This window comes from Jaculus jaculus, chromosome 6 (assembly GCF_020740685.1).
Source record: "Jaculus jaculus isolate mJacJac1 chromosome 6, mJacJac1.mat.Y.cur, whole genome shotgun sequence".
NCBI classification, from domain to species: domain Eukaryota; kingdom Metazoa; phylum Chordata; class Mammalia; order Rodentia; family Dipodidae; genus Jaculus; species Jaculus jaculus.
Genome location: NC_059107.1, coordinates 27,774,018 through 27,793,492, shown reverse-complemented (window position 1 = coordinate 27,793,492; position 19,475 = coordinate 27,774,018). Strand labels below are relative to the sequence as shown.

The following is a 19,475-nucleotide window of genomic DNA, read 5'->3' as shown; positions in this document are numbered from 1 at the left end:
GTTCTAATCTTATTTTCTTTTCGTTTTGTTTTTGAGACCAGGTCTTACTGTGTGGCATAGGCTGACCTCAAACTCCTGAATGCTGGAATTTAGAGGTGTGCATCCTCGTGGCCACCCCTTCCCTTCCTTTTTGTTCTGGGTTCTCTCAGCTACTGCACATTTTATTATGCTACTGATATCCATGTTCCTGGTTTGTAGAACACTGACTGTTGGTTTATAAGCTAAGTCATTCATAAAGTTACCAATACCTTGAGGGTTAGTAAGCTTTTTGACAAGTTAATAAGCAGTCAAGTATCTAGAGAGGACCTTTATGTCCTGGCCTCATTACTTCCTTTGTGCATGAAGTTCAAGAGCATTGAAATTATAACCATGTTCACACCCACATGCAAAGCAGTTTATAAACCTCTAGACTGACTTTGTCATGTGTATGTTCTACTGTTAAGACCAAGTGCGTGCGTGTCTGCCTCCCTTCCTTCCTTTAGTCTCTAACCTAGGCTGACCTTGAACTCAGGAACAGCAGCAATACTCTTGCTTTAGCCTCCCCTGGGCTAGAATTATAGGCATGAGTCACCATACTGGTGTCCCCTCTTCCCCAGGGTTCACTGTCATCTCAGGGTGGCCTCAACCTCACAGTGATCTTACTACCTTTGCCTCCTGAGTGTTGGGATTAAAGGCATGCCCCACTACGCTGGCTTTCTGGTTCTTTTTTGTTTTTGTTTTATGATGGAGATTTCACACTGGCTCAGACTGACCTGGAATTCAATGTGTAGTCTCAGGGTGGCCTTGAACTCATGGCAATCCTATTACCTCTTCTTCCAAGTGCTGGGATTAAAGGCAGGCGCCACCACGCCCGACTATTTATTTATTTTTTGAGACAAGAGTTTCATGTGTTCCAGGCTGGCTTCAAACTTGCTGTGTAGTCGTGGATTACTTGAGCTCCTTGTTGGGTTACAGGGTGTGACATTGTCCTCCAGTTCTGCTCCTTAGTACTCTGCATAATTTAGGGCCAGAGCTACTGTGAGAGTTACTGAGCATGTGATTTACATCTCCCTTCCAAAAAATTCTTCCTTGGTAAACTTCCCTATCCTTTATTATTTTCATTGAAAATGAGGTTAAACGCATGGTCTCTGCTTATCCTAAGTGGCATTCTAATTGGATCATAGATGGTCACCGACAACAGCCCTGATATACTAAATTTAAATGTTAAATGCTCCCAATTTCAGGATTTATGAATGTTGGGCAAACCATTTGGGATTGGGTTTATATTGATCCTCCCAGAACTTGCAAAAGACTGTTTCTCTTTGGCAAATGAACCTCATACCAGGCTTAAGGATCCACGTGACCATGCTGGAAATAGGATATTTTGTTACATCCTGTTCTCTGTCATACTGCCTTAGGATAGATGACACTTCCCCTCTCCGCTTCCTAAGAGCTCTGAGTGTGCTTAGGGTTCTGGCCAGGAGGTCTTCGACTCAGCATTATCCAGGAAACAGGTAGAGGATAGATAGATACAGAAACAAGCAAAGTACAGAAAGAGAAAAAAAAAAAGCAAAAGTACTCTTTTTTTTTTTTAAAATTTTTGTTTATTTGAGAGAGAGTGAAAAAGAGAAAGAGGCAGATAGAGAATGGGCACACCAAGGCCTCTAGCCACTGCAAAAGAACTCCAGACACATGCTTCCCCTTGTATGTACATCTGGTGTTATGTGAGTTATGCGAGGGAAATGAACCTGGCTCCTTAGGCTTTGCAGCAAGCACCTTAACCACTGAGCCATCTCTCCACACTAAAATTACCTTTATTCTTGTCCCGAAGATGGCCATGAAGATCTTGATAGTTTTGTTAGCCTTTGGGTTGATCACTTAGATAATACTTGAACATTATAGCCGGGCGTGTTGGCGCATGCCTTTAATCCCAGCACTCGGGAGGCAGAGGTAGGAGGATTGCTGTGAGTTCGAGGCCACCCTGAGACTCCATAGTGAATTCCAGGTCAGCCTGGGCTAGAGTGAGACCCTACCTCGAAAAACCAAAAACAAAAAAACAAACAGATAATACTTGAACATTAAAATAATTTAAAAAATAACTACTGAGAAACAGTTTGTGCTGTAGCTTTGAGTTCCAATTCCGCCATTGTGTTGGAATCCTTTCCTTCCCCTTTGTCCCCATGTCATTTTCTTCCCTTACTATATCCAGCCTGAAAATACTCTGATGTAAAAGCTATGTTACATTAGTATGTGATTCTAATATGATTATAATAATATGATTATTAAGAATTAAGTGTTAATGTAATGGTTATATATCACATTCAAAAGAAGTGTTTAGACATGACATGGTCAGTACAGTTTTTTAAAAGGTATGGAAATCCTATTAAACTGTGAATTAACATTTATTCTGTCATTTGAATACTGTATGATGATTTTTTTTGTTTAAGCACAGTAATTATCTTTGGGGGATATTTGTTCTATCTTACAGGTCACTGTCAATTCCTCCCCCCACCCCCTATGGTAGGGTCTCACTTTAGTCCATACTGACCTGGAATTCACTATGTAGTCTCAGGCTGGCCTCGAACTCATGGTGATCCCCCTCCTCTGCCTCTCAAGTACTGGAACTATAGGCGTGCACTACTATGCCTGGCTCTTTTTTGTTTGTTTTTATTTATTTATTTGAGAGCAACAGACACAGAGAGAAAGGCAGATAGATAGAGAAAATGGGCACACCAGGGCCACCAGCCACTGCAAACGAACTCCAGATGCATGCGCCCCCTTGTGCATCTGGCTAACGTGGGTCCTGGGGAATCGAGCCTCGAACCTGGGTCCTTAGGCTTCACAGCCAAGCACTTAACCGCTAAGCCACCACTCCAGCCCCTCCCCCTTTTTAATGAGAGAGTAAATTGGCATACCAGGGCCTCCAGCCACTGCATTTGAATTTAGACGTGTGTGCCCCTTGTGCTCAAGAGCGGCCTTGTCCATTTGCGTCACACGTGTCTGGCTTATGTTGAACTGGAGGGTTGAATATGAATCCTTAGGCTTTGTAGGAAAGTGCCTTAACCGCTAAGGCATTTCTCCAGTCCACTGGGAAATGTTTAACAGCAGAAGCCTAGTTTCTGGATCTTACAGACTTCTGTAAGCTCAGAGGCCATATTTTTATTAAAGATATGGCTGCTCCTCCAGCAGTGAGATACAGTAGGATAGTCCCCAACTTGGAATAACGGTAATGCTCTCTGTTTGCATTGAGATGCAGACAGTCTTGAAGAGAACCTTAGGTTTAGACAGCAGATACCTGTCTAGAGGTTCAGTGTGTACTACCCAGTGGTCACCATAAAATAGATCTTTTATTTTCTTCCTGTTGTGTTCAGCAGCCTCATTTCATTACCAGGGCATTTTGTTTGCTTATTTTGAGGCAGGGTTTCACTGTAGCCCAAGCTAACTTAACTCTGTAGCCCCAGGCTGGCCCTGCCATGGCAGCCCTTTTTTCTCCGCTTCCCAGAGTGCTGGGATTAACAGCCACTGCACTTTTACATTTTAGAAGGAGGGCATGATGGAAGTTATATGGGGGGAAATGACTTTGAATAAGAAAGTTGGTATTGACTCTGCATTCTTTTAGTGGCCCAGCTGAAAGAAATCTGCACTGGTTGTAAATCAAAATTAAATTAATCTTGTTTGAAGATAACTTCCACTTTTCCTTAACTCATGCTTTGCTCTGGCTGCCAAGACTCATTTAGTCCCCTGCTTATAAAACTTTCAGCAGTGGTTCTGTTAATGGCAATTTGAATGCCTCACCTGAAGAATTAAAAAAGTGAAAGCACTAATATTCATCAGGCTTCGGGAATTTTACACTACCCGCTTCAAGCATGTAGGTTTTTGAGCTACTTCCTTGTACCTTTTATAGTTGGGTTTCTGTTCAGTCAACCTTTCTTGCTTGTGTGTTCACATGCTCTAGAAAGCATGGGACTTTTCTTTGATGCTGGCTTGGCTTTGGCTTTGGGATGTATTTGCTGGTCTCAGAACTTACCTGTACGCCATGTGCTGCATGGCCCACGTTCATTCCTTTCTGACAGCTGTTGTTGAAACAGTATGCTGAGTTGCCACAGCAGCAATGACAAAGCCAAACCCACTCACATGTGTTGATGCTCAGTGGGACCACAAATCCTGAGAGAACCAGCAGGGGCTGGTTGTTTACCCTGGAGCTGTGGAGCACACAGTTTAAGAGATGTTCATCTTCAAAAATGAAGTCTTGACTTTTTTTTTTTTGTTTGCTTTGTTTTTCAAGGTAGGGTTTCACTTTAGCCCAGGCTGACCTGGGAATTGCTGTGCAGTCTCAGGTTGCCCTCGAATTCAACAGTGCTCCTCCTATCTCTGCCTCCCACGTGCTGGTATTAAAGGTGTGCACTACCATGACCATGCACAGCCCACCTCTTTTTTTTTTTTTTTTTTGGTTTTTCGAGGTAGGGTCTCATTCTAGTCCATGCTGACATGGAACTCACTATGTAGTCTCAAGGTTCCTCGAACTCATGGCAATCCTCCTACCTCTGCCTCCCAAGTGCTGGGATTAAAGGCGTGCGCCACCACGCCTGGTTCTTTCTTTTTTTAAAACTTTAAAATATGTTTTTTATTTATTTATTTGAAAGAGGGAGAGAGGGGAAGAGGGAGAAAGAGAGAGAGAGAATGGGCATGACAGGGCCTTCAGCCACAGCAAACAAACTCCAGACACATGTTCCACCTTGTGCATCTGGCTTACATGGGTACTGGGGAATTGAACCTGGGTCCTTAGGCTTTGCAGGCAAGTGCCTTATCTGTAAAGCCATCTCTTTAACCCTTAAAAAAAGTTTCTAAAATTATTTATTTGCAAACAGGGGTGGGGCGAGGGGAGAGAGAGAGAGAGAGAGAGAGAGAGAGATGAATGCCAGGGCCTCTAGCTACTGCTAATATACTCCAAATGCATGTGCCACTTTGTGCATCTGGCTTTACCTTAGTCTTTGCAGGCAAATACCTTAACCTCTGATCCTGCCCCCCTTCCAATTTTTTTTTTTTTGTTTGTTTCTTTCGTAGAGTCTCACTCCAGCCCAGGTTGACCTGGCACTCACTCTGTAGTCTCAGGCTGGCCTTGGACTCACAGTGATCCTCCCTACTTCAGCCTCCCGAGTGCTGGGATTAAATGCATACGCCGCCGTGCCCGACAAGGAGAGAGAGAATGGGTGCATCAGGCCTTCCAGTCACTGCTTATGAACTCCAGATGCATGTGCAACTGTGTATCTGGCTTTATGTGGGTACCGGGGAATCAAACCCAGGTCATTAGGCTTTACGGGCAGGTTCTTAACCCTCTGATCTAGCCCTTCCCCACCTTTGTTAGATAGGATATCACTTTTTAGCCCAGGCTGTCTGCAAGCATGAAATTGCCCTGCAATAGCCTCCCAGAGCTGGGAGTACAGGTGTACACTCACACCTGGCGGAGTCGCACTTGTAATAGAACACTAGAAGAGGATGCTGAGATTTGGTCCCTTCTGTCTCCTCACACACTGAGCTAGTTTAATGCTAAGCTGACTGTCATTGAGGACAGTGTCATGTGCGAATTCTTCAGCCTTGTTTCTGCTTTGTAGTCTGCCTGGAGCCCCTGGCTTCCCTGCACGTCCCTTGTGGCTGGGTTCAGGCATTCCTCTTTGGGTGGGTTGTCTATTTGTGATGCATACGTTGGTAATTGCATTCTCAAGATGCCATCTCCTGAGTGTCTGAGGGAAAGTGCTAATTGCTTTTCTGTGTGTGTGCGCGGGCACATTTCATTCACATAAGCTTTTTGTTGAATGAGGTAGTGTGTTAAGACACTCCACTTGGTTATCTGAAACATGATGATTGGCGTTAGAAATGAAAAGTGGTTTAAAGTAAAGATTGGAGGGGCTGCGGAGATGACTCCAGCCGTTAAAGTTGTCTGCTTGGAAGCCTGCCAGCCCCTGTTCAGCTCCCATATACCCAGTAAAGTGGTGCAGTGGAAGGTGGAGCCTGGTGGATCTGGAAGTCCCGAGCATCAGTGCAGACAGAAATGAGGGAGATTCTGTTTAAAAATAAATAAACAAACAAACAAACAAAAAATCCATAGAAAATAAAACAAAGGAGAAATACCCTGCAGTTGTGCTCTGTCCTCTTCGTGTGTGCTGTGACACTCACATACATGCACTCAGATATAGACATCATCTGAGGGGCAGTTTTTTTTGCCTTTTTTTTTTTTTTTAGTTTTTTTGAGGTAGGGTCTCACTTTATCCCAGGCTGACCTGGAATTCACTGTGTAGACTCAGGGTGGCCTTGAACTCACAGCGATCCTCATACCTGTGTCTCTCGAGTGCTAGGATTAAAGGTGTGTGTCACCATGCCTGGCTATGCCCTGAATTTTTTTTTTTTTTTTTTTTTGCTTGTTTGTTATATAGCCACGGTTGAGCACATTTATTACTTTTTTTTATTTTTCTTTTTTTTAAAAAAATTTTATTTATTTATTTATTTATTTGAGAGCGACAGACACAGAGAGAAAGACAGATAGAGGGAGAGAGAGAGAATGGGCGCGCCAGGGCTTCTAGCCTCCGCAAACGAACTCCAGACACGTGCGCCCCCTTGTGCATCTGGCTAACATGAGACCTGGGGAACCGAGCCTCGAACCGGGGTCCTTAGGCATCACAGGCAAGTGCTTAACCGCTACGCCATCTCTCCAGCCCTTTTTTTATTTTTCGAGGTAGGGTCTCACTGTAGCCCAGGTTGACCTGGAATTCACTCTGTATTCTCAGGTGGCCTCGAACTCATGGCGATCCTCCTACCTTTGTCTCCCAAGTGCTGGGATTAAGGGCATTTTTTTTTTTTTTCTGATTTATTTGCAAGCAGAGAGAGAAAGAGGTATAGACAGAGTGGGCATGTGAGGGCCTCTAGCCACTGCATATGAACTCTAGGGAGCATGTGCAGCTTTGTATACCTGGACTCATGTGGGTACTGGGGAGTCAAACTCCAGTCACAGGCTCTAAGGCAGGCACCTTAACCACTGAGCCATCTTTGCAGCCCTGATTTTGACTTTTTTTTTTTTTTTTTTTTTTTTCGAGGTAGGGTCTCACTGTGGCCCAGGCTGACCTGGAACTCACTATGAGTCTTAAGCTGGCCTCACAGTGATCCTCCTACCTCTGCCTCCCAAATGCTGGCATTCAAGGTGTGCACCACCACACCTGGCTTGATTTTGCTTTTGTTAACCCAGTGGGTGTGGCAGAATCATTAACAGACACCTTTAGCATCCTCAGCCAGTGCCATTTTGTTGGACTCTAGAGACTGCAGATATGATCAATCTAATTGTATATTTGCTGTTAATACCAGAACCCAGTATGAGTAATTTTCTTAATTCTATAAATAATCCTAAATTAGCTGGGTGTAGTGGCGAACACCTGTAATCCCAGAACTTGGGAGTCAGAGGTAGTAGGAGGATCACCATGAGTTTGAGGTCAACCTGAGACTGCATAGTTAATTCCAGGTCAACCTGGGCTAGAGTGAGACCTTACCTCGAAAAACTTAAAAAACAACAACAACGAAAAAGTTGCTGGGCATGGCATCCCGTGCCTTTATTTCCAGCACTGGGGAGGCCAAGGGAGGAGGCTCGCCAAGAGTTAGAGTTACCATGAGACTACATAATGAATTCTAGGTCAGCCTGGGCTAGATCAGGACCCTACCTTGATACAAAAAAAAAAACAAAAATTAAAACCATGTTGATAAATGTGAAATTTTAGCAAACATGTTGATAATTTTCTGTGCTTCTAGAGGAGCCTCCTGGGGTTCTTTTGAGCTCAAGGCTGAATTCTCAAGAGGAAAGAGGCTTACTTAGTGTTTATTGTTGATGGCTTAGGAAGTAGGTCAGTAATTGTTGAGATTGGTAAATATCCCCATGATTCAGAGCAAGTTCCTCAGACTTATTTTAACAATAGATTGTTCTCTGGAAAGATAAACCATTATTACCTTAACAAAAGGAAGGAACAATAGTCTGCATTATAAATATTGCTGATATGAAAATGTTTTTCACTGTTCAGGTAAAGAGCGATGGATAATAATTCATTTCACAATAAGCAGCATGGGTTTCTAATCAAGTCTCTAAATTAGAAGCCTCAAGAATCAATTACTGTTAAAATTCTGCCTGCATTAAAAAACATTTTATTTTTATTTATTTATTTGAGAGAGAGAAAGAGGCAGAGAGGTAGAGAGAGCTAATGGGCATTCCAGGGCATCCAGCCACTGCAGACGAACTCCAGATGCATGTGCCATCTTATGCATCTTGTTTATGTGGGTTCTAAGGAATCAAACCTGGGTCATTTGGTTTTGCAGGCAAGTGCCTTTAACCACTAATCCATCTCTCCAGCTCCCTACCTGCATTTTATTTTTGCCTATCAAATTTTCAAATTGGAGCAGTGTCTTCCTGGTCAGTTAGACAAAAAGAACCTTGTTTAGAGTAACATTTATGGACTTCCTTGTTGGTAGATAGGTATAATTCCTAGAATGGTTTTTCCTTTTTTTTTTTTTTTTTTTTTTGGTTGTTGTTTTGTTTTTCAAGGTAGAGTCTAGCTCTAACACAGGCTGACCTGTTATTTACTATGTAGTTTCAGGCTGACCTCAAACTCATAGCAGTCTTCCTACCTCTGCCTCCTGAGTGCTAGGATTAAAGACATGCACGACCATGCGTGGCGAGAATGACATATAGTTATATAGATATATTTGGGCTGGAGAGATGGCTTAGCTGTTTAAGATGCTTGCCTGCAAAGCCCAAGGACTCAGATTTGATTTCCTAGGATCCATGCAAGCCAGATGCACAAGGTTGCATATCTGTCTGGAGTTTGTTTGCAGTGGCTGGAGGGCCCTGGTGTGCCCATTCTCTTTCTCTCTCTCAAATAAATAAATAAAAAGACAAAAATATTTAAAAAGTATTTATTTATGGGGTGGGGGGAGACCATGTGCATGCCAGAGCCTCCTGCTGGTGCAGACAAGCTCCAGACATGTGCCACTTTGTGCATCTGGCTCTGTGTGGGTACAGGGGAATTGAACCCAGGCTGTCAGATTTTGGAAACAAATGCTTTTAATTGCTGAGCCATCTTTCCAGCCCTAAAATGGTATTTTCGTTGTTTTTTTTTTTTTTTTTTTTTTGAGTGGACTATGTTTCAGCAATGTGCTGGATCATCTATCTCCAATTTAGTAGTAAAAGTAGGGCAGTGTATAATACCTTCCAACTATTATCCTTTTAAATTATACCACATGCTGACTACACTGACCTTGAGACTGGAAGGTCCCAGTCCTGGGTGTTCTGAGGCTTGAGAGTGCAGATGCACGTATTGGCAGTTGCATCACAAACAAGCTGTGTGGATGCCTGCCATCAGGCTTGCTCTGTGTCTCCTGTTGGAAGCTAATGTTAGCTGTGGACTAGGACTAGTGATGCTTGCCTCAGACCTAGATTTACATCAGCCCCAGCTTCAGCCCAGCATGGAAGCATACAACACCTTGTGTATTTGGCTTATGTGGGTACTGTGGAATCAAACCTGCGTTATTAGGCCTCACAGGAAAGTGCCTTAAATGCTGAGGTCTCTCTCCAGCCCTAAAGAAATTACTGTATATATTTTTTTAAATTTTATTTATTTATTTATTTATTTGAGAGCGGCAGACACAGAGAGAAAGACAGAGGGGGAGAGAGAGAATGGGCGCGCCAGGGCTTCCAGCCTCTGCAAACGAACTCCAGACGCATGCGCCCCCTTGTGCATCTGGCTAGCGTGGGACCTGGGGAATCGAGCCTCGAACCGGGTCCTTAGGCTTCACAGGCAAGCGCTTAACCACTAAGCCATCTCTCCAGCCCAAGAAATTACTATATTTTAATTTTTTTCATTTGTATGTGTGTATGGGGTGGGGGAGGAAAGAGAGAATGGGCACCAGGGCCTTCAGCCACTGCAAATGAACTCCAGACACATATACCACCTTGTGCATCTGGATTATGTGGGTCCTGGAGAATGGAACCTGGGTCCTTTGGTTTTGCAGGCAAGTGCTATAACTGTTAAGCCATTCCTCCAGCCATGTAGCCTTGCAGTGTCCACTGTGGACATTAAAAAGATACATTTTTTTTTTTCACAATCAGATCACTGGGAAGGGTTCCATTAAGGGTTGAATAAAAGTTGGGGATGCTGACACACACTTGAATTTCAGCACTAGAGAAGCTGAAGTAGGATTGTGAATGGTTGCCAGCTGGGGCTGCATAATGAGACATTGTCTCAAAAAACCACACACAAGCAAACCAAACTAAAGTTCCTGAGAGAAACCAACAATACTGTAATGTTGAAGTGTTATCAAAAGACCTGTAATTAAAATTTTACTGTAACTTTTTCTAGGCTTAATAAAATTTGAAAAAGTTGGTGTGTGTGTGTGTGTGTGTGTATGTATTTGGTTATTGCCACGATAAATTCTTTGTGGTGGCCCACAACTTTAATTGTGTGTGTGTGTGTGTGTGTGTGTGTGTGTGTGTGTTTGTGTTTACTTATTGCCACAGTAAATTCTGTGGGGTGGCCCATGCCTTTAATTCCAGCATTTTAGGGCCAGAAGTAGCAGGATCACAGTGAGGGGAGTAGTTAAGGGGACCAAAGAAAGTAATGGAAAATAACGCTATGGCTGGTGTGATGGAGCATGCCTTTATTTATTTTTCGTTTTTAAAGGTAGGATCTCACTCTAGCCCACACTGATCTGGAATTCATTATGTAGTCTCAGCGTGGCCTCAAACTCACATTCCTCCTAGCTCTGTGTCTCCTAAGTGCTGGAATTAAAGGCATGTGCCACCGTATTCTTTTTTTTTTTTTTTTTTTTTTTTCCTTTTTGGTTTTTCGAGGTAGGGTCTCTCTCTGGTCCTGGCTGACCTGTAATTAACTATGTAGTCTCAGAGTGGACTCAAACTGATGAAGGTCCACCTACCTCTGCCTCCCGAGTGCTGGGATTAAAGGCATGTGCCACCACGCTTGGCCCATTAATTTTTAATATTTTATTTTTGTTATTTATTTAGGAGAGAAAGGAAGAAAGAACAGGTGTGTCAGGGCTTCTAGCCACTGTAAACGAACTCTAGATGTATGCACCACTATATGCATTTGGCTTATGTGGGTTTTGGGGAATTGAACCTGGGTTTTATGCTTTTCAGGCCAAGCCCCTTAACCAGTAAGCCGTCTCTCCAGCTCCTCATTCATTAAAAAAATTTTTTTTCTTTCAAGGTAGGGTCTCACTCTAGTCCAGGCTGACCTAGAATTCACTATGTAGTCTCAGGGTGGTCTTGAACTTAACAGCAGTCCTCCTTCCTTTGGCTCCCGAGTGCTGGGATTCAAGATGTGAGCTACCACACCTGGCTTAAAAATATCTTTTTAAGGGCTGGAGAAATGGCTTAATGGTTAAGATGCTTGTCTGGAAAGGCCAACAACCAGAGTTCGATTCCCCAATACCCACATAAAACCAGATGCACAAAATGGAACATGAATCTGTAGTTCATTTGCAGTCACTGGAGGCACTGGCACACCCATTCTCTCTGTCTTTTTTTCTCTCTATCTATCTGCTTACAAATAAATAGAAAAAATAAAAGTTATTTGTGTGAGAGAGAGAGGTATGGGGGGAGAGGGGGAGGGAGGGAGAGAGAGAGAGTGGGTGGATCAGGGTCTTCAGCCGTTGCAAATGAACTCCAGATGCATACAACACCTTGTGTATCTGGTTTAAGTGGGTTCTTGGTCATCGAACCTGGGTCCTTTGGCTTAACTGCTAAGCCGTTTCTCTGGTCCCAGTAATTTAATTTTTTTTTAATTTAATTTTTTTTGTTCATTTTTTATTTATTTGAGAGCGACAGACACAGAGAGAAAGGCAGATAGAGGGAGAGAGAGAGAATGGGCGCACCAGGGCTTCCAGCCTCTGCAAACGAACTCCAGACGCGTGCGCCCCCTTGTGCATCTGGCTAACGTGGGACCTGGGGAACCGAGCCTCGAACTGGGGTCCTTAGGCTTCACAGGCAAGCGTTTAACTGCTAAGCCATCTCTCCAGCCCAATTTTATTTTTATTTATTTATTTTTTTAAATTTTTATTAACATTTTCCATGATTATAAAATATATCCCATGGTAATTCCCTCCCTCCCCATCCTCACACTTTCCCATTTGAAATTCCATTCTCCATCATATTACCTCCCCATTACAATCATTGTAATTACATATATACAATATCAACCTATTAAGTATCCTCCCCTCTTCCTTTCTCTACCCTTTATGTCTCCTTTTTAACTTACTGGCCTCTGCTACTAAGTATTTTCATTCTCACGCAGAAGCCCAGTCATCTGTAGCTAGGATCCACATATGAGAGAGAACATGTGGCGCTTGGCTTTCTGGGTCTGGGTTACCTCACTTAGTATAATACTTTCCAGGTCCATCCATTTTCCTGCAAATTTCATAACTTCATTTTTCTTTACCGCTGAGTAGAACTCCATTGTATAAATGTGCCACATCTTCATTATCCACTCACCTGTTGATGGACATCTAGGCTGGTTCCATTTCCCAGCTATTATAAATTGAGCCACAATAAACATGGTTGAGCACGTACTTCTAAGGAAATGTGATGAGTCTTTTGGATATATGCCTAGGAGTGCTATAGCTGGGTCATAGGGTAGATCAATCTCTAGCTGTTTTAGGAACCTCCACACTGTTTTCCACAATGGTTGGACCAGATTGCATTCCCACCAGCAGTGCAGAAGGGTTCCTTTTTTTCCACATCCCCACCAACATTTATGATCATTTGTTTTCATGATGGTGGCCAATCTGACCGGAGTGAGATGGAATCTCAATGTAGTTTTAATCTGCATTTCCCTGATGACTAGTGACGTAGAACATTTTTTTAGATGCTTATATGCCATTCGTATTTCTTCCAGTAATTTTATTTTTAAATACTTATTTATTTGAGTGAGTGTGGGGGGGAGAGGAAGATAGAATGAGTCAGATAGAGAATGGCCGTGTCAGAGCCTCTAACCTCTGCAAGCAAATGCCAGATGCTCCATCTTGTACACCTGGCTTACATGGGTACTAGGAATGGGACCTTAGGCTTCACAGGCAAGTACCTTAACTGCTAAGCCATCTCTTCTGCCCCCATTCACTTTTAAAAAACTTTTTATTTATTTATTAATCTGCAAGCAGAGAGAGAGAGGAGAGAAAGAGAGAGAGGGGGAGAGAGAGAATATGAATGGGCTTACCGGGGCATCTAGCCGTTTGCTGTAAATGGACCTCAAATGCTTGTGTCACTTTGTACATCTGGCTTTACATGGGCACTGAGGAACTGAACTCATCATTATGTTAGGCTTTGCAGGCAAGTGGCTTTACCACTGAGCCATCTTTCCAACCTGCCATCCATTTATTTTTGTGTTACATTTTTAAAAAATTTCTTTCAAGCCAGCAGGCTTGGATGGAAAGGGTTAAAATTAAATTAAACTTTTTTTTTTGATATCTATCTGTCACTCTAGCTCAGGCTGACCTGAAGCTTGCTTTATAGTCCCATTCTGGCCTCGCAATCACACTGATCTTCCTACCTCTGGCTCTCAAGCCCAGGGTTTAAAGGTGTGCACTACTACGCCCAGCTTGAACTAAGTTTAGTCATGTCAGTGAACTGTATACAAAGTCTTGAATGACAGCCATAGTGTTGCAGTTTCCTGGGGGCATGCCAAGGGGAGGGGAAGGGAGGGGAGGGGAGGGGATTGGGAATGCGGATGGGATGCTGCCCGGGGTTTTTGGGCAGCTCTTCTGCCGGTATCAGCCAGCCTAGAACACATCTGTCTTGTTCTGCAAGTTTCCTGTGACTTTACTTTAAGGACATGCAAAGCTGTCCTCACATGATGAAAGTGGGGGTCATGGAAGTGTGGTCTAGAGAGAGAATGTGGGGTGTGGTAGCAGACAAGCTGAAGGTGACATCTTGGCTTTGCCCTGCATTATGGTGTGTTGCAGATTGCCTCACTACTGAGCCCCAGTCCTTATGAGCACAACCCCTCCTTGGGTGGAGTTATAGTCACTTTCTCTCCATGGATCTTGTTTTACACCCAGACTCAAGAGTACCTCTAGTGAGTTTTCACTTAAGCGTTCTCTCTCCCTCTTGATTCTGTTTACTATATCCTATGAAATTTGTAGTTGGCCACAGAAAACTTGTGTTTGTAGGACAGTAAGTGGGCCTTCTGCCAAGGGTTCAGTCAGCTCAGGCCCTTCCCTGACCTAAGCCACCACGGGTGTACCCCTGCTCTAACTAACATTCACGTTGCCTGTGTGAAGGAGTGATTTGTTATGGCCTCTAACTGCTTCTTCTCTTCCTTCCTTTTTGTCATCCTGCAGTGTTCTGTGCCAAGGTCTTTGTGGCTAGGCTGCGCCAACCTGGTAGAGAGCATGTGCGCACTGAGTTGCCTGCAGAGCATGCCCAGTGTCAGATGTCTCCAGGTGCCTCTCTTCTTTCTTGTTGTAAATGTGTTTTTACGTATGCCATGAACATTGTTGAAACTTGCAGTAGTGTGTTTAATCCAATGTTAAGTCTGCTAACTGTTCTGTGTAACCCTCTGCTTTCCTCCAGCCTGGGTGCCCCACATGGAGGCTTAGTACCAAGAGGGACCCTTCTGAGCAAGTGGGTCTTTGGCTGGGCCCCGTTTTGCTCCCCTCTTTCTGCTCCTACCTTTTGATTCTTCCCCACTTACCCCAAAGTTGTGGTTCTTATGTTTAATAGTTGTGCATGTACCAACCCCCTGATATTTTTATTTCCCATTTGGCTATCTTTAACCGATCTTTCTTGTGTTGGGAGGGTTTCTTAACTAAAGTGGTGTTTTTTCTATTTTGAAACATCCTTTTGGTTTGCTTTTCTCCCTCCTTTAAAAAAAAAAATAGAGGGGAGAGGGAGTCACTAATGTTATAAAGCCTCAAATTGAGGTTGATAAAGACCACAGCTTTATGCTGTCAGGAAATGCCAGTTTATGCCACCTTCCAAAATGCTAGATCTCATACTGTCCTCAGGGGCCACTCAGTTTTCCAGGCCGAGGCCAGCAGAGAATTCCACAGATAAAAGTAATATTGGGTAGGGGTGGGCTGTGGGCGTGGGTGGGGAGGGGTCCGCCGCTCAGGATAAAACTGTTGGCAGGAATGTTAAGCAAAGACATGAAGTAACAGCTGGTCGGAGCCATCAGATCATCTTGTTCATGGGAAAGTGAACCTGGGGCTCTGCTAGAAAAAAATCGTTTAATTAAATATGGTGTCAGTATTCAATATGGTGTCAGTAGCAATATTCAGTTTTTATTGCTGTGTAGTTGAGACGGTTTGATGTATCTTTCTTTAAAAAGCAGTATTAAATTCTTGGCACTATGAGATTGCCTAGATTTAGGAAGACGATGTGGAGTTTGGAAGATGCGACGCTTGCTGAGGTCACTGCTGTCCTCGCTGTGCTGATTATCTTCCAGTCTCTAAATGAAGCTGGGAGTTGGGAAGGAGCAAACTTCCTTTGTATTGGGACTGGGCATTGTGGTGACTTGTGTGCTACTAATTGTGATTGTTGGAGCTTCACCTGATAGCTGGAAGAGAGATTCAGCGTACCGCAGTTTGTTTTTGGTTTGTGAAGACAAGGGTAGGTTACAAGTCCTGAGTTTCAGAAAATGAATGTTTCAGTGGTTTTCAGTATAATGTGTGCTTGTCCTTGGAACAGCAGTTTCTTGCACATAATGTAATGTGAACAGGATTGTTGAGGGTGGACCACATTGCCTGTGCTTTCTCCCTGCTATGGTGAACTGGGGTTTGCATTATAATAGTCTGTGTCTTCTCCAGGTGTTGCTTGAATGTTATAGTTGATTTTAGTGGCTAACCTAGTTATATCTAGAGCTAGAATATAGTAGGGGAGAAGTTGTAGTTTATTAAGGCTTTTAGAGTGTAGATTCCTTCTGCATTTGGCTATGAATCACTGGCCAATTGAAGGCACCATTTACTGTAATAATGTAATAATAATTATTACTGTAGCAATAATGCTGTTGGTTGGGGTGGGGGGAAGAGGGAGGAAGTATGTTTTCATACTTTGTTGAAAATGGGGGGACCTGACTTAAAAGTTCTTTTGAGTCATATTCTACAGAGTCATATGAGACTTTTGATGTGTTGCCTTCATTGGATTTTACTTTAGTAAATGGGAACAACACTGTCTTAAAATGTACAGGAATTGTGTTTTCTTAGGCTTTACTGTTGTGTAATTGAAGTCTGTGACATAGTAAGGAATCAGTACTTAGCTGATAGAATGAGAAAATTATTCTTTAAAAAATTTTTTTTGTTTATTTTATTTATTTGAGAGTGACAGAGAAAGAGACAGATAGATAGATAATGGGCGCACCAGGGCCTCCAGCTGCTGCAAACGAACTCCAGACGCGTGCGCCCTCTTGTGCATCTGGCTAACGTGGGTCCTGGGGCATCGAGCCTCAAACGGTGGTCCTTAGGCTTCACAGGCAAGCGCATAACCGCTAAGCCATCTCTCCAGCCCAGGAAATCATTCTTATGCTCCTTGTGAAAGTGAACCTGATGATGACCTTCCTTTCACTTATTTACTTTATGTGTTCTTACTGTTATTTCAATCAAAGCTTATACATGCATTTTTGCTTATTTTTTCCCTTCAATTTAAATATTATTATTATTATTTATTTATTTATTTGCAAGCAGAAAGAGAAGAGAAAGAGAATGGGCGTGCCAGGGCCTCTAGCCACTGCAAAGCAACTCCAGATACATGGGCCACTTTGTGCATCTGGCTGTACATGGGTACTTGGAATTGATCTCCCCTTGTTAAGGCTTTCCAGGCAGAAGCCTTAACTGCTGAGCCATCTCTCCAGCCCCCTTACTTGTTATTTTCATTTTTGGTTTGGGGATTGAAATGAACCAGGGCCCTGTTATGCTAGGCAGTGCTGTGTCCCTGCGGGACGGCTCCACCTCCACTTTAGATTTCCCTACTTACCACCAGCCTCCGCTCCAGTCGTCGGACAGGGCTAAACTTTAATGTCTTCATTTGGGTTTGAACTTTCAAAGAAATGTCTGTTACTGTATGCTGACTGTTTTGATAAAGTGGCCTTAGCAAAGACATTTAAAGCAGGCCCTGGAAGAAGAGGACGGAGCCTTACATGACATAGCTTGGACTGTGGAGGTCCTAATGGATACCCCCCCCCCCCCCCAGGGTCTCGCTCTGGCCCAGGCTGACCTGAAATTGAGTATGCCATCTCAAGCTGGCCTCAAACTCACAACGATCTTCGTACCTCTACCTTATAAGTGCTGATATTAAAGGCATGCACCACCACACCTAGCTACAATGGGCTCTTTTTTTTTAAAAAAATATTTTTACTGATTTATTTGCAAGCAGAGGGAGATAGAGAGAAGACAGAGAATGGGTATTTCAGGGCCTCTAGTTACTGCAAATGAACTCCAGATGCATGTACCACTTTGTGCATTTGGCTTTACATGGGTACTGGGGAATTGAACCCAGATCCATAGGCTTTGCAGGCAAGCACCTTAACCGCTGAGCCACCACTCTAGTCCTATGATAGATTTTTTTTTCTAATTTGGTTTTTTTAAAAATAATTTATTTATTTGAGAGTGACAGACACAGAGAGAAAGATAGAGGGAGAGAGAGAGAATGGGCGCGCCAGGGCTTCCAGCCTCTGCAAACGAACTCTAGACACGTGCGCCCCCTTGTGCATCTGGCTAACGTGGGACCTGGGGAACCGAGCCTCAAACCGGGGTCCTTAGGCTTCACAGGCAAGCGCTTAACCTCTAAGCCATCTCTCCAGCCCCTAATTTTGTTTTTTGAAGTAGAGTTTCGCTTTAGCTCAGGCTGACCTAGAATTCACTATGTAGTCTCAGGTTTGCCTTAGACTCAAAGCAATCCTCCTACCTCTGCCTCCTGAGTGCTGGGATTAAAGGCATATGCCACTATGCCCTGACTTTATGATGGGCTCTTAATTAATCTTTGCACCTTGAACCTCCCACCCTGTTTTATGGGGCGCTTTTGGCAAAAGCAGGAGTGATGGTAGGCATATTTAGACATTCTGATTTCTGCCATGTGTGTGAAAGAAAAGAGGTAGCAGGAAAATAAACAAACAAAAAACAAAACCCATTCTCTCCCAGCTCTGTTTGGTGCCTCATATCTGTTAGTGATGCTCCTGTGAGGAGTTGCTGCCAGGCTTTTGTTTTGTTTTGTTTTTCAAGGTAAGGTCTCACTCTGATCCAGGCTAACCTGGAATACCTGGAACTATATTGTCTCAGGGTGGCCTTGAACTCATGGTGGTCCTCCTACCTCTGCCTCCCACTTTGTGGAGATTTTACTAGTGATATCTAGTGTGTGATTTGTTTAGTTATTGGAAAATAAAAGGAAAACCTGCTGAATTCTGTAGAAAAAAATGCCATTTCTTTCTGTCAAAACAAGCACTCCTGAATGCCACTGCCAAGGCTTCCTGAGCGGATTTCTGTAGCTTTCATGCTGTGAGCCCACTGAGTGCTGCTGCACGGCCTCTCCTGGGTGTGTGAAGATGAGCAGCTCATTGCAGTAAGCAGATCTGCTAAATAAAATCAAGAGTTTGTGAGTGCACGTGCATTTGTTTGAGTGCTTGCCAAACTTAAATGTGGTTAAATACTGTAGACCAAAAATAAAAATTAAAATGAAATAACGTTCACCAGTTTAAAGTAGGACTGACCACCACATCAAAACAGTTGAACTGGAATATCTGAGTCTCCAGTCAAGCTAAGCAGAGTCTGTTACTTATTTTTTCAGATGAAGCAAATTCCCCATAATTATTTATTTATCTATTTATTTGCTTATTTGTTTATTTGATAGAGAGTGAGAGAGATAATAGGCGTACCAGGGCCTCCAGCCACTGCAAACAAACTCCAGATGCATGCATCCCCCTTGTGCACCTGGCTTACATGGGTCCCGAGGAATCGAACTGGGGTCCTTTGGCTTTGCAGGCATCTCTCCATCTCTCCAGCCCAAATTCCTTGTGTTTTTGGTTTCCAAAGTGAGAAGCTAACAGCCCTAGAATACAGAGGTGTGATGCAGTAGACAGGTTCCTTGGGAGGGTTCTGAACTGGGGAAGTGGAGTGACAAGCTTCTAGAGGTAAAACCGTAGGCAGGCGACAGGGAGGATCATGTGGGTCAGGTTGGAGCACCTCCCTTCTCACTGCGGGGTAGAGGGGTACTTGTTGCCGGGCAGTGATGAAGCTACCCACGTGAGCTGTGGTGGTCAGGAGCAGTGCTGGGGGACTTGTGGGCGTCTTGGCACCTGGAGCTGATAACCTAGAGTCTGTTGTGCTCCTACTGTTCACTGACTGCGAAACTTTTCTCTTTTGAACCCTGTTCGCATATCTTGAAGTGAAGGTAGTTATTTACGTAATAGGCTTTTTCCTAAGTAAAAGAAGGTAACAGCTCCCCATACTGACAGCCTAATTCTGAGGGG

At 43.5% G+C, this 19,475-nt stretch overlaps 1 protein-coding gene across 6 annotated transcripts in view; it reads left to right on the top strand.

Annotated features, from left to right (window-relative positions):
- Positions 1-19,475, top strand: part of Fbxw11 (F-box and WD repeat domain containing 11) — a 139,687-nt gene that overhangs the window by 32,266 nt on the left and 87,946 nt on the right. For 2 of the 6 annotated variants that reach the window (XM_004665002.3, XM_004665001.3), the window contains exon 2: positions 14,359-14,460. The exons of the other annotated variants lie outside the window; for them this stretch is intronic. In XM_004665002.3, coding sequence (XP_004665059.1) covers positions 14,359-14,460 — 102 coding nt within the window. The remainder of the gene's footprint in view (positions 1-14,358; positions 14,461-19,475) is intronic. 6 annotated transcript variants of the gene reach the window in all.